Source organism: Geospiza fortis, unplaced genomic scaffold, assembly GCF_000277835.1.
Source record: "Geospiza fortis unplaced genomic scaffold, GeoFor_1.0 scaffold244, whole genome shotgun sequence".
Classification (NCBI taxonomy): Eukaryota; Metazoa; Chordata; class Aves; order Passeriformes; family Thraupidae; genus Geospiza; species Geospiza fortis.
Window position 1 is genome coordinate 1,785,219 of NW_005054370.1, and position 13,292 is coordinate 1,798,510.

The 13,292-nt window shown below is 47.9% G+C and overlaps 1 protein-coding gene across 1 annotated transcript; it reads left to right on the forward strand.

Annotated features, from left to right (window-relative positions):
• The first annotated feature begins 437 nt into the window (after nt 1–437).
• Nucleotides 438–12,963, forward strand: ST6GALNAC1 (ST6 N-acetylgalactosaminide alpha-2,6-sialyltransferase 1). The gene is made up of 9 exons (XM_031059967.1): nt 438–626; nt 4,033–4,657; nt 6,653–6,821; nt 7,001–7,172; nt 7,536–7,674; nt 8,351–8,454; nt 9,647–9,736; nt 11,213–11,312; nt 11,651–12,963. Exons 1-9 carry the CDS (start codon nt 502–504, stop codon nt 11,819–11,821), a joined length of 1,695 nt encoding a protein of 564 aa, XP_030915827.1. The 5' UTR covers nt 438–501; the 3' UTR covers nt 11,822–12,963.
• The last annotated feature ends 329 nt before the right edge of the window (nt 12,964–13,292 follow it).

The following is a 13,292-nucleotide window of genomic DNA, read 5'->3' on the forward strand; positions in this document are numbered from 1 at the left end:
TGTATCTAGCCATCAGCATTTGTGGGGCAGGGATTGCTTCTGGATTGGAGCTGCAAGCAATTACTGCATGAAGAATATTTGTTTATGGCCATGTCTAAAACCTTGGGCAGGTGGTGCTCTGAAAGCTTCCTGGATTGTAACTATGGTCACTTCCACACTTTGCATGCATTCCCAGTGATGCCTTTTCCAGGTTAGAGATAAAAGGTTTCCTTTTTTGGGCAGAACAATGCCATTAAGAAAAACACAAGAAACTTCCACTGTCTGCAGTAAAACGCTTTCCTTTCCCCGCTCTTTGTTAAATAAGCTTCTGGTGATAAACAGGAACAGTACAAAACTGATGCCTTCCTGAGAAATTGGATCTGTGTGCAGTGTCTGGGAATGCTGGGAGACAGGGTGTGCACATTATTGTGGGAAATCCAGACGGAAAACCAGCCCAGTCCTTCCACACCCCTTGGTGAGGCAGTGCCTGCGAGCGCCTCTGCCACTCAGGTGTTCCTCACCATGCGCTGCTCCAGGATAAGGCTCCCAAAAATTGCCAAAGCCCTGATTTGCCTTGTTGTTGTAATACAGTTCTGCCTCTTCCTTGGCAATTCCAGCTCCTTGTTTGACTTGGCAAAGATTTTCAGGTAAGGGACCTGTTCCTTCATGGCATGCACTGCCTGGTGTGGGTGCTTGTGCTCACTTTCTGTCTGTCTGTCTTTTTACCCTGAAACTTGCACTTCTGATCTGAGTTGGGTGACCACTTTACTTTAGCAGAGCATGGTGTTGAAAGATCCACAGTCAAAAACCTGCCTCTCTTGGTTTACTATTTTCCAGGGCTTCCTTTTGTAGATGTCTAAAGCAGCTTTTGTTTCACTAATGCTACGTGTTTTCATACTTTGGCACTACATAGTATTTGCTTTTCCTGTTGGCTCCCAGAAGGACCTTGTTCAGCTCTAATCCAGATTGCATTGGTGGACAGTGAATTTGGTGGGATGGCTTTGAATTTATGGCAAGTTCAGCAGCTGATTCCTAACACAAAATATGGTGCATCCTGGCACACCAATGTCATGTAGATATGATATCTTGATATCTATTTTATATAAATGGTCAAGCAAATCCTACAGGGATGAGTGTGAAGGGAATTGCAGTGAAATGTCTCCAGCATCACTGGCAGGGAGCACTGCTCCTTGCATGAGCCCTTGCAGACACCTGAGCCTTTCCCAGCGCAGGTATGGCTCGTGGATGTGTTGGTGCTGTGTACAGCAAGCACCACTCCCCAGCCTCCCCACCACCCTCACCTGGTCCCAGCTCTCCAAGAAAGCTCAAATGGTTTGGCTGGGTTGGGTTGGCTCTCAGCTGAATGTTTGGGCTGGTGCTATGGGTGCAGGCAGGAGAAGTGAGGCTGGGAACATCTGCAGCTCTTCTGGAGGTGACTTGAGTTCAGCTCAGCTCTAGCAGCTTGAGACCATGCTTTGAGGACAGCTGTCAAATGTGGAGAGGTTGGAACCTGCACAAAGGAGGTGGGAGGGAAAGGAGAGAAGGAGGAGGCATAGAGGAGTGAGTTCTCCTTGATCCCAGAGCCCATCAGTGGCAGAGCTGGAACAAGAAGTGGCTCTCCATATTTAGCTGCTTGAAGCCATTTCCTTCTCCTGTAGTTTCAGAGAATGGAAATGCCTGTATTTATACAACTTAAGTAAAACACAACAAGATATGAGCTGTGTGTGGTTGTCTGTGTGGCAGTTCTATTTCTGTACCTTGCATGTCACGCAGAATACACAAAGCAGCATTTTCATGGCTTTATCCTCTATTTGTCCTTGGGCTTTGTAAAAGGGGAGGAAAATGACAGGAAATGTCATTGAGCTTCTGCAGTTGTTTGCCAGCTGGACTCTGGAGCCTGAAATCCACCGTGCTGCTTTGACAATTTGTCTGCGTTTAAAATGCTGGTCAGGAGAGCAGGGTCCTGTGTAAGCACCAGTGCCTGGCCATGTGGGCCTGACTGCAGGGAGCAAGGCTGGGGATGTGAAGAGTCCTTGCTTTTATATTTTGGTCTCTGGCACAGGATTTGAAGTGGAACAGACTGAGGTGGAATCTGCCCTGCAAGACAGCAATAGGGAAAGCCTGGAGTGGGGGATGGTTTCTCATATTGAAACTCCTTTTCATTTGTTCTCTGCACTTTATTTCAAAGTTTTAAACATAATCTTAAAAATACAACAGAAATTCACCAAGAGATTTAAGATCTGCCTGAGCTATCTTACCAAATTTCTCTTTATTTAGAGTGTCCATATAAAATCTTTCCTCCTGTTGGGCAGTAAACAGTGACAGTAAGTTTATACATGAAAGCCTGTGACAGAAAGCACATGCTGCACACTTGGTTGAAACTGGCTAATGATTATGAGAGAGGCAGAGCTGATAGGCCATGTGCTACAAGTTCTCTTTTCTAGCCTTGCAAAGGTTCACACATTTATCTGATACAAAACGATTTTTAAAAGCCTTCTTAGCTGATAATTTCCTGAGCACTTTCAGAGTGGTATAACACCCATCAAATTTCAGCAGTAACTGAGCTGCTATCTGCAGCCTGTTATCTGCAGAAGTGCTTTTTGTCCCATTTTTCACTTCGGAAGCAATCCACAGCGTTCCCAAACGAGTGTGTCATGCAACGGCTGAACACGAGGGTGGGATCAGAGTGCCACAGCCATGGTTTGTCCTGAACAGCTTTGCTGCACACAAAAGCTCAGCTGTGGATACTGTTCACCTTCCTTTTTCCTGTTCTACCCTCCAGCCATGTGCAGAGAAGAGAGAATGTTTAGGACAAAACTCTGCCACTTCTGCCTTGATTTTTTTTCTGGGTTTCAGCACGGTTGTGTTGCAGGTGGCTCTTCTGCTGTCAGCAGATGTGTCCTCCTGTGAGGACCTTGTACCTGCCTGTGCCTCTGAATCAGGCAACAGGGCAGCTGCAATATTAGAGGCAAGTGCTAAAAATGTAGAGATTTTGTATTTTAACAGCTTCACAGTGTCTGCCTCCAGACACAAATGCCTGGGGAGTGCTGTGTGATGCCCTTGCATTACCTGACCAGGCAGAGGAGGGGAGAAGGAAGTGCCCTGTGGCCCCAAAAGCTCAAGAGGTGACGTAGGGTAAAGAAGTGAGTTTCACTGTGGCATTCACATTCCCTGAACACGATTCCTTCACCCAGGGTTTTTCTCCTGGGAAGCTGAAAGGCAGCGAGAGGCCTCAGAGAAAAGAAAAACAATTCTTATCTCATTTGCTTCTCCTGTGTTGTGCTCATGTGGAATGTGTTTGGAGATTGTTTACCCACGGGTGATTGTTTCATTGGATTCTGCTGTGAATTGTTTTCACTCAATGGCCAAGCTGTGTCAGGACTCTGGAAAGAGTCACGAGTTTTCATTACTATCTTTTTAGCATTCAGTAAGTATCTTTTCTCTATTCTTTAGTATAGTTTAGTGTTCTTTAATATAATATAGTACAATAAAGTAATAAATCATCCTTCTGATATCAATGGAGTCAGATGCATCATCTCCCCCCTCATCAGGGTTGCCTGAATTTACAATATTTCGCTTCTTCTCAGACTTCCCTTCCTGAATTCTGGAAGATCTTCATGCACTGCTGCTGAGGCACAGGGCTCTGCTGGCAGAGGGGAGAGGCAGATGGCTGCCTCCATGGTGGGGCCATGTCCTGAGCCCAGGATCTCCAAACCAACCCTGCAGTGCTCTGGGGACAGTGCCAGGGGACCTGCCCAGTGCCCAGTGCGTGGCAGAGCTGGGCTGTACTGGTTGGCAGCTACTGCCAGAGTGAATGTTTCATGTGCCAAGAGCTGAGGAGAGAATTGTGCCTCTGGGATTTGCCTAGTGGGGAGATAAGCAATATTCAGGCTAGAATGGTGCAGGAAGTTGAATAACATTTTGGCAACGTTTAAAATGAAATTGCTCTAAAGCACAGAGAGAGGCTCAGAGTCAAGAGCACTAGAAATGAGCTGAAGAGTGTTCAGTGTTAAGTGTGTGTGATGTATCTGCTTTTCGTTTGATTGTATTCAGGAAATTGAACATTTTCCAACATGCCCCAGAGACACAACAAGTGGACCCCGAGGAGCAACAGGGTTTAAACTATTCTGATAATGGGAGCTCCAGGAGCATTTTAAAGGTGACTTTGGGAGGACACATCACAAGACTCAATGATGTGATGGAGAAGACACCAAGATGGAAAGGAAAGGAGGAGCAGAAGGAAACAATGAAACCAGTTATGAGTGTTAAGGAAGCAAAGGGGAACATGGCTGTGACACCAACACCCCATTTGGAGGGAATCAAGGAGACAACAGTGAAAACAACCCCTGCGGTGCAGGAAAACAAGGGGAAAACAACAGTGAGACCAGCTCCATGGGTGGAAGAAGCCAAGGAAAAGACAACAGTGGAACCACTTCCCTGGGAGAAGGGAGGCAAGGAGAAGGCAACAGTGAAACCATCCTCTGTGGTGAAGGGAGCACATGAGAACAACACATCCCCAGAGCAAGCAAAACCTCCTGCATCAATGAAAACTGTACCACCTACTCCTCAGGCTGCTGCTGTGACACAGAAGAGGAAACTGAGCTCTGCTAACTTCACATCTGAGCCATGGTGGGATTTTGAGGACGAGTACCTGCTGGATAGCTCATCCCCAGCCTCGGTAGGTGGATGGTGCAGATGGTCACCAAGAATGGTGCCTCCCCACTGAGCTCCTTGTCTGCTGCCCATGGGGGTGTGACGGTGTTCACAGGGGTCTGAGGATGAGGGAAGGGACGAGGATCTGACTCCATGTTTCAGAAGGCTTGATTTATTATTTTATGATATGTATTATATTAAAACTATACTAAAAGAACAGAAGAAAGGATTTCATCAGAAGGCTAGCTAAGAATAGAAAAAGAAGGAATGATAACCAAGGCTTGTGGCTCAGACTCTCTGTCCAAGCCAGCTGACTGTGATTGGCCATTAATTAGAAACAACCACATGAGACCAATCACAGATCCACTTGTTGCATTCCACAGCAGCAGATAATCATTGTTTACACTTTGTTCCTGAGGCTTCTCAGCTTCTCAGGAGGAAAAATCCTAAGGAAAGGATTTTTCATAAAAGATGTCTGTGACAGCTGGGGATGATTTCAGAGCTGGTAGGTCACTCACTGGTATATGCAGATGCTGGTGGGACCCAGACAGGAAGACCTCTATATACAACATCTGCATTTACAGGAAGACTCGGGTTAATTAAATTTAAGCATCTCTTAATTACTAATGCCCAGGAACAGGACCTTTAGGAAAGTAGTAAACTCCAGCAAAGTTCTCAGCAAGCAGCAGGGACAGGTTGTGGTGTCTCAAGCTGTCTCTGTCCCCCATCCTATGCTGGTAGGTCTCTGTAAAGCTTACCCAGAGCAGTTTTCTCTGGCACTCCTGTTTCTGGAAGGCTTGGAACAGGTGGGTCACCTTCTCACATGTTGTGTCTCACTCCCAGACCTGATCTGTAATTCTGCAGAGAGAGGGAGTCATTAGGAGCACTCTCCCCTTCTTAAATTTCCTGCATGATCTGAGTTTTCCCTTGTTCCTCTGGTACTGATCCAGTCTGGCTCTGGAGGCACAAGGAGAACCAAACCTTGGACAGTACCTGCTTGAGCAGGATGGGAATGTCCCGGTTTCTGGACGTGGAATATGCTGTGAGTGAAATGATGCCACCATGAAACCCCTGACAGTGTTGTCCTCAGTGCGCTCCTGTGGTGACAGGAATGAGGGCTGTCTCCTCAGGCTGTGACAGGGCTCTCATCCTCATCCTCTGCAGAGAGCCCAGCCCAGCCACGGAGCACTCAGCAAAGCTTTCGCAATGCAGGGGATTTGAGCTGGGCATGAGGGTCCATTTGGTCTCTATTTTGTCCTTCAGTAGGTGTCTGGGGAAGGTGTCTAAGAAAGTAGAGCCCAAATTGACTCAACAGAAAATTCAGTGTAGTGGAGCTGTTCGCTTTCCATCTGCACACACAGCCTCACTCTTGCCAGCTGCAGTGAGACCTCCCTTGTAGGGTAAGCTGGCTTGGATTCCCTTCTCAGCTGCACATTTCACTGATTTATTTATGACATTGAGCAAATTGTTTCACATTTTTTCTTACCCTTAAAGGGAGTGGCAATGCTGATCTGATTTCATTTGTTCATCAGTGTTTCCTTGGGTGGACTCTTAGGACCTTGTGAGGTGCATTGCCAACAGGGACTGCTCATTTTAGCATGCATCTATTATTGCAGCATATTCCTAGTGCTTACAGCTTTATTTGATGCATTTAGGTTAGACCTAAATGTACATTAACATTACAAATGTTAATTTGCTTCAGCTAATGAGGCCCAAAGCCAGTAAAACATTTTAAACAGTGAAACATTAAAAATATTTAAAACAGTAAGAGACTTACTCTCATAGACTTGGAGTCATCCTGGCTCCCTTGTAGGTGACTTTTCACCAGCTGGGTATGGATGTAGTGCTAAAATTGTGCTTCATGTTCTTGGTGATGGGGATCACAAGGGAAATGGTACCACTGGAGTTTCTGTGTTTCCCTTTGGTCCTGCCACAGACGGGCACGCAAGCACTGGCACTCAGTTAGGTTTATCACCTCTGCTCATCATCAGTCGTTACTGTTTCCTTTTTGTTTTTCAAGACCTGCTCTGAATCAGTGAGGGCCAGGGCTGCCAAGTCTGCCTGGCTGAGGGATCTTTTCCTGCCCAACATCACACTCTTCATGGACAGGAGATACTTCAATGAGAGTGAATGGAACCGCCTGGAGCATTTTATACCCCCCTTTGGCTTCATGGACCTGAATTATTCACGTGAGTCCCTCAGGGCTTGTCAGGATGGGACTTTCAGACTCCTAACAGGAACCTGGAGGTTTGCAGCATCTCCCCATCAAAGGCATCAGTCTAGGAGGATCTCATGGTGGAAACTCTGGTGGTTTCACTGTGTCCATCCCAAAGGCTCTTGATAACTCACCACTGTGTTTGCTTCACAGTGGTAAAGGAGGTCATATCCCTGCTGCCCCCAAAGCCCCACCAGCAGCTGCTCCTGGCCAACCATGACAGCAGCATGCCCACGTGCATCAGCTGTGCTGTCGTGGGGAATGGAGGAATTCTGAATAACTCTGGGATGGGCCAGGAGATTGACTCCCATGACTATGTCTTCAGGTAAGGCTGCCTTCCTTCTCAGAAGATGCACAGCTAGCTCACTGTGGCTAGCCCCTGACTGTGGCTGGATCACTTCATCTCCTCTAGTGTCCCACTCATTCCCAAGTGCCAAAATGATGGATGGCAGGAGATAAAAAGTCCAAAAATAATTGGAAAGTTACTCAATATCCAAAGCCTGTGGTCACAAATGAGCCATAAAGAGCCATCCCCACAGCAGGGGCTCTCCTGCAGATCAGGGTGCCACTCAGAATGGGGCTAGTCTACCCCTCCTCCAGGCTAACACTCTCTCTCCCTATCAGGAATGTGCATGGGAGGGGTTTCAGTGGTCACCTAACCCTGCTCCTCTTTGATTTCCTTTGCCAGGCTGAGCGGGGCTGTAATCAAGGGTTATGAAAAAGATGTGGGAACAAAAACCTCCTTTTATGGATTCACAGCCTACTCCCTGGTTTCCTCTCTTCAGATCTTGGGACACAGAGGGTTCAGCAACATCCCACGGGATAAAGTGAGTGCACACTGCTGTGTGCATGCACAGCTTTAACAGGATGCTGTTTGCCTGTGTGCTTCAGTTCTGCTCCTGCCACGAGGAGCAGAGGGGCTGAGGCAGCCCTTTAGCTTTACCCTCAGGGAGGGAACCTGCTCTGCCTTGGCTCAGAGTGAGTGTTTGCAGGGGCAAGTTGTGTCAATGCCACCCCAGCCTTGTGCCACCTTTGAGTCAGGAATGAGAGTGAAGGCAGCACATTAATTCTCTTCAGCAGGCTAATTCAAACTTATTAGAAACCCATTCTTTTTATACAACGTTCTGATACAGGTGGACTTGATTGGTCACTTAATTAACACCCCTTCACACCATTAGCTAATTAGGCAGACACCCTTTGGTAAACATCTTATGAGAAAACAACTGTTCAAAACACCAGCTGCAAGCTTTTAATTTTTTCTCTCAGCCTTCTCAAAACTCCCCAGAACAATTCCTGGGAAAGTTTATCTGGCTTTTTCTCTGTCACATCCACAGCCTTGTGGCATGCAGAAGGAGCTGCACATCAGATGTTTTCTCCATTCTGCTACTGTGGCTGGTTGAGAGCTGCAGACTGAAGATGTGTGCCCAAGAAACTCAGTGAGCCAAGATGTCTGCTTGCATTTTTTTGGAAGTTCTGTTCACTAATGCTCACTTGTTTTCTTAGCATGTCAGATACATTCACTTCATGGAGGGAGCAAGAGACTATGAGTGGCTGGAGGCTCTGCTGTTCAACAAGGACATCAGGAAAGGATTCCTGAACCTCAGCGGGTAAAGCCAACTCCAGCCCCCTCTGCCCCCCAGTGATGAGCTCTCTGTTGGGCTCTTTGCCTCTGCCAGGGCTCAGCCCTGTGGAGGACCAGGCCAGGGTAAAGCCTGCCTCCCCTGGCAGACTTGCAGGCAGAAATCTCTCATTTCCTGCACAGCTCTGAGCACTGCTGTAGCCAATACACCTCCTTTGCAGAGGAAGCTTGTAGGAGTGTTGGGGGGTGGGACAGATGGAGACCAGAGATCTCTGCAGCCAGGTCTGGAACTTGGGGTTTATTGCAAAGGGCCTGGGTGCAGGGCCCTGCTGGGAGCTGCCAGCCACAGCTCAGAGCAGGCTGAGAGAAGAGAGGGGGAGAGAGGATGAGGGGGTGAGAGAGTAAGAGAGGCAAGAGAGCAAAAGTGTAAGAGAGTAGAAGGGGTAAGAGAGCGAAGTTTCCATTACAATACAATAAATCTTCTCTGTTGAATATTCTAATTCTCACTAACCAATCTAGTACAAGATACAGATCCTATGGCATTTACATACAGCCTATAAGAATCACTACATTACCATACTGTGTTACATTTTAAACCCTAAAAGCTCCTCTTTGGGCCCCTTCTGCCAAGCTGGCAGGGTCTGCTCTGACCCTTGGAGCTGTCTGCAAGCAGAGGGTGTTGTTCCATCAAAAGGGGATCACCTGCAGCCAGCCACACCACTGTCTTCCAGTTGTTCAGTAACCAAGGGATCTCAAAGCTTGCTTTCATTTCAATCTCACTTATAGTTTCTATATTCTCAAAATCTTTTGCCAGGCAATCATATTTATAAGGCTTTCCTGTTTCATCTTCCCCAACATCAGCTGATTTCAATGATGTGTGGCCAGAGCTTAGGGAAAGCTTTGTGGCTTTTGGGGATGAACACTTGCTGCTGGTTGATCTGGTGTGGCTTGCTCATGGATAAAGGCCTGGTTTCACTAATTTTTGCCTATACAAACACATGCTTTTGCTATTCCTGTCTCCTTTTGTTGCCTTTCCTCCCTGCTCTCTTCCTCTGCAATGCACACAGGCTATGGAGGCTTTGTCATAATGTGGGAAACGTTACAGAATATCTTCACAGTGCTTGTGGTTCTTCTCTGACCACCAAGTGCATCAGGGCTGATCCTTTCCAGCTGTGATGAGGTGTAGGAGCTTGTTTGAGTCTCCCCATTCCTGTCCTTAGGCAGAAGCCCCGGCAGAAATTCGATAAAGATTTCACAATGGACAAATACCTGGTGACTCACCCTGATTTCCTCAGATACATGAAAAACAGGTGAGCTGCAGGTTGTGTGCTCTAACAGGCTCGTTTTTCCTGGCCAGCACAATCTCTCTCTGTCTCTGGCCTTTCCTCCCAGCTCCCTCCCTTGTAAGCACAGCTCAGCCACACCAGCAGCCTGAGCTCTGCTGATGTTGTAGTGTGCTTTTTAGTTTTATTAATATGTTTGCTGTTTAATTTGTAATTTTGTAATTTCCTTATGCTGTCCTTTTCCCTGCCTTTAGAATAGCACAGGTTACCCATTTTGTATTTTATGTTTTTAAAACTAGACTTGTTCCTTTATTGTTATTTAGTTTAGCGAAGTGTTGGTTTTTTGTTACCTAGGTGTTCCCTGCCAAGTCCTACACCCCTCCTATCCATATCCTTTCCCCAGAACTTTCTTCATTCCTTTCATGAAATGCCAGCCTCTCAAGCTGAAACTCTCTGTGGTGCTGCAGTGGGATGCTTGTGGTGGGTGAACATCCAGAACCTGTGAGCTGGAGAAGCAACAGCCATCAGACTGTTTGGTTTTCTGCATCCAAAAGAGACCCAGGGCCAGTTGCAACTTTAGGTGTAGGAAGAATGTTGCTGCAGTGCCAGAGTAGTTGATCTCTAGTTCAGGACCAGCCTTTCACATTCCCCATTGTTTGGCAACTTGGAGGAAGGCTCTGTGACAGATTTTCTCTCCAGAGATTCCTTCTGGACTCAGGAGGTTGGTTGTGCCCTCAAGCATGACAGGCTCTTCTTCAGCATCCCCTTTGCCTGGCCTGGCTGCTGCTCTTCTGTGCCTCTCCAGCCCTTTCCACAGCCTGCTGGCCACGGCCACCATGAGATCTGCCCATCATGGGCCACACATGGCTGAGAGATGGAGCACAGGGGCTCCTGTAGGGCCCTGCTTTGGCTGCCTTTGCCCTTCAGTGTCCTTGAGAGCTGCTGCCTTCCCTGGAGCAGATGGCCAGCACTCCCTGCCTGCTCTGCCTTGGGGCCCCCTCTGACTTGGGGCCTTTCCAACACCAAGAGGACTCCATGCTATTTTTTCCCAGTGTTTACTCCTACTTTCCTAACAACTCCTGGCATGACACTGTGCAGCTCCTGGCAGGTTTTGTGACTCCTCTGCACCTTCCCTGTGTCTCCTTTCACTCCTAGATGTGGGTGGGGAGAAGGATATACCAGGGAGCCCCAAAGCCACCTCTGCACTGCAAAGCAGAGGGCAGATTTAAGAGAAGTGGGCTTTAACCTTGAGATCCTTTCATCCATCCCCTCTTTACCCCCACTGCCTCAAGACCCACCACTTCCACAGAGCTGGGGCAGAGCTGGGCTTAGGTTGCAGTGCAGGTGGTGGAGAGGTCTGGGCACATTTGTGGCTTCTCTGAAATGCCCTATGTGGCCCCAAACTGCTGCAAGGAGGGGAGATGCCTCATGAGCCACAAGGTGTGCCCTGCTTGAAACAGCACAGCCAGCAACTCCTCAGTGCTTTCCTCTCTCCTGCTGCAGGTTTTTAAAGTCTAAAAATTTGGAAAAGCCCTACTGGAGGCTGTACAGACCCACAACAGGGGCCTTCCTGCTGCTGACTGCCCTCCATCTCTGTGACCAGGTAAGGGCACAGTGATTCTTGCACCCAGAGCTGTCTGGAAGTGGGAACAGGGGACACAGGAGAGTATATGGGCTCATGTCAGCTGTGGGGGAGCAGACTGAAGATGAGAAACAGCCCCAAAATAGCTCCCATAGAGGTGGTGAAGCCTGCTGTGACCTGGAGCACATCATCTCCCAGGGAGGCAGTGAGGGCACAGCAGGATCTCTGGAGCCAGTGCTCACAGTCTGGTCCCTCTGGACCCCACACAGGGTCACCAGAGAAACCCCAGCTGGCATCTCTGTCCTGTATTTCCCCTGCTCCCTCCATCCCATGCCCAGTGAGCCCTGCATCTTCCCCAGGTCAGTGCCTATGGCTACATCACAGAGGGGTACAAGAAGTACTCAGATCACTACTATGACAAGGACTGGAAAAAGCTGATTTTCTACATTAACCATGACTTCAACCTGGAGAAGCAGCTGTGGAAAAGGCTTCATGATGAGAATATAATGAAACTTTACCTGAGAACCTGACTGCAGCAAGGGCCATTGCCTGGGAAATCTCAACACCACCTCAGTGGGAACAGAAGAGGATCACCAGAGCCAAGGTCAGCTCTGCCCTGCCAGGCACGTTTCATCCCCACAAAGACATTTTCCTCCTTCAGCACCTCTGTTATTTCACAACACTTCAACAAATGTGTGAATGCTGCAGGCCCAAAGACCAACAGGAAATGAAGCCTGCAAACAAAGTCCCACCTGGCTGTGCTGCAGGGCTCTTGCTGGTTGTTGTAGGCATGGGTATTATGAGAGCAGAATCCAGGATGGATATGGTCCTGTGTGTAATTTCTTTGTTTGCAAGGAGATGCTCCTCAGGCTGGGGCCACTTCTCTTCTGGGTGGATCCTCTCCTTTAGCAATGCCCATTTTGGAGCTGGGTATTGTCTAAACAAACTCCCTGAGGAGCTGGAATGGATGGAGATGGAAACACAGATTCTGTTTCAGATTGACTTTATTTCTTGGGAGGAGGGGGCTGCACTCACTCTACTCCCTGGAGATAAAAGGGATGGACTGGACACTTCCAGGTGACCAATTTGAGAGAGAATGAGTTTCACTTCTGCTACCCCATGTGGCCTTGCTCTGACACTTCCAGAGGAGCAGTGCCATCAACTCCAGGGCAGGTAGCTGCTCTCCATGGTGCAGCACACCTCCTGTACCTGCTGCCTCTTGCCCCAGGGCTCCCCTGGCTGCACAAAATGTGAATTTTGTGGCACGGACCTGATGTGCCAAGTCCTTGCACAGCTGGACTTGGTCATGCTTGGCTCCCAGCTGTGTTTGTCCTGTTGGGAGGAGAGGTGGAAGCTCTCCAAGCCCAGGGATGGATGCCATGTGTCCTTGCTGCTGGCTGAAGGGCCTGTCCCCCACGGTGCTGAGAGGGGCCCAGCTGCAGCCAGCACACCTGGGGTGTGTTGGCCTCCTGGAAGGGGTTTTGTGAGCAAAATAAATGGCACTGCTTTGGCCAAGCTGATCTTTCAGCAGCCCTGTGAGTTGTGGTTATTTAGTGCATCCAGAACTGATGCTTTAAAGGCTGAGATACAGCAGATGGCAAAGCCAGGAAAGCAGAGGACTGAGGGATGATGAGATAACCTCCACCTGGAGAAGCTCTGCAGCTTGTGTGGACACACCTGAGCATCCCTGTGAAAAATGCCAATCACTTGTTTTTAAAATTTTAAAAGTTTAATAGTAATAAAATGGTTATTAAAAATAGTAATACAATTAGAGTAATAACAATTTGGACAAATTGAATTAGGACAATATGAGACAATAAAGACAAAGAGTTACAGACAGTCCGGGTGCCTTTTCTGGGCAGCATGAGCCTGAGAAAGGACCCACGTTAACAAAGGGTTAACCCTTAAAAACAATAGCCTGTTGCATATTCATACATTTCATACATGATGCATAAATTCCATTCAAACACAGGATTCTGTCTGGTCAGTGTCAACTTCTTC

Coding starts and splice junctions, on each gene's coding strand:
- ST6GALNAC1 (XM_031059967.1), top strand. CDS start 502: ATGCGCTGCTCCAGGATAAGGCTCCCAAAAATTGCCAAAGCCCTGATT. Junction 6,822..7,000: donor CATGGACCTGAATTATTCAC/GTGAGTCCCTCA, acceptor TTTGCTTCACAG/TGGTAAAGGAGGTCATATCC. Junction 7,173..7,535: donor TCCCATGACTATGTCTTCAG/GTAAGGCTGCCT, acceptor TTCCTTTGCCAG/GCTGAGCGGGGCTGTAATCA.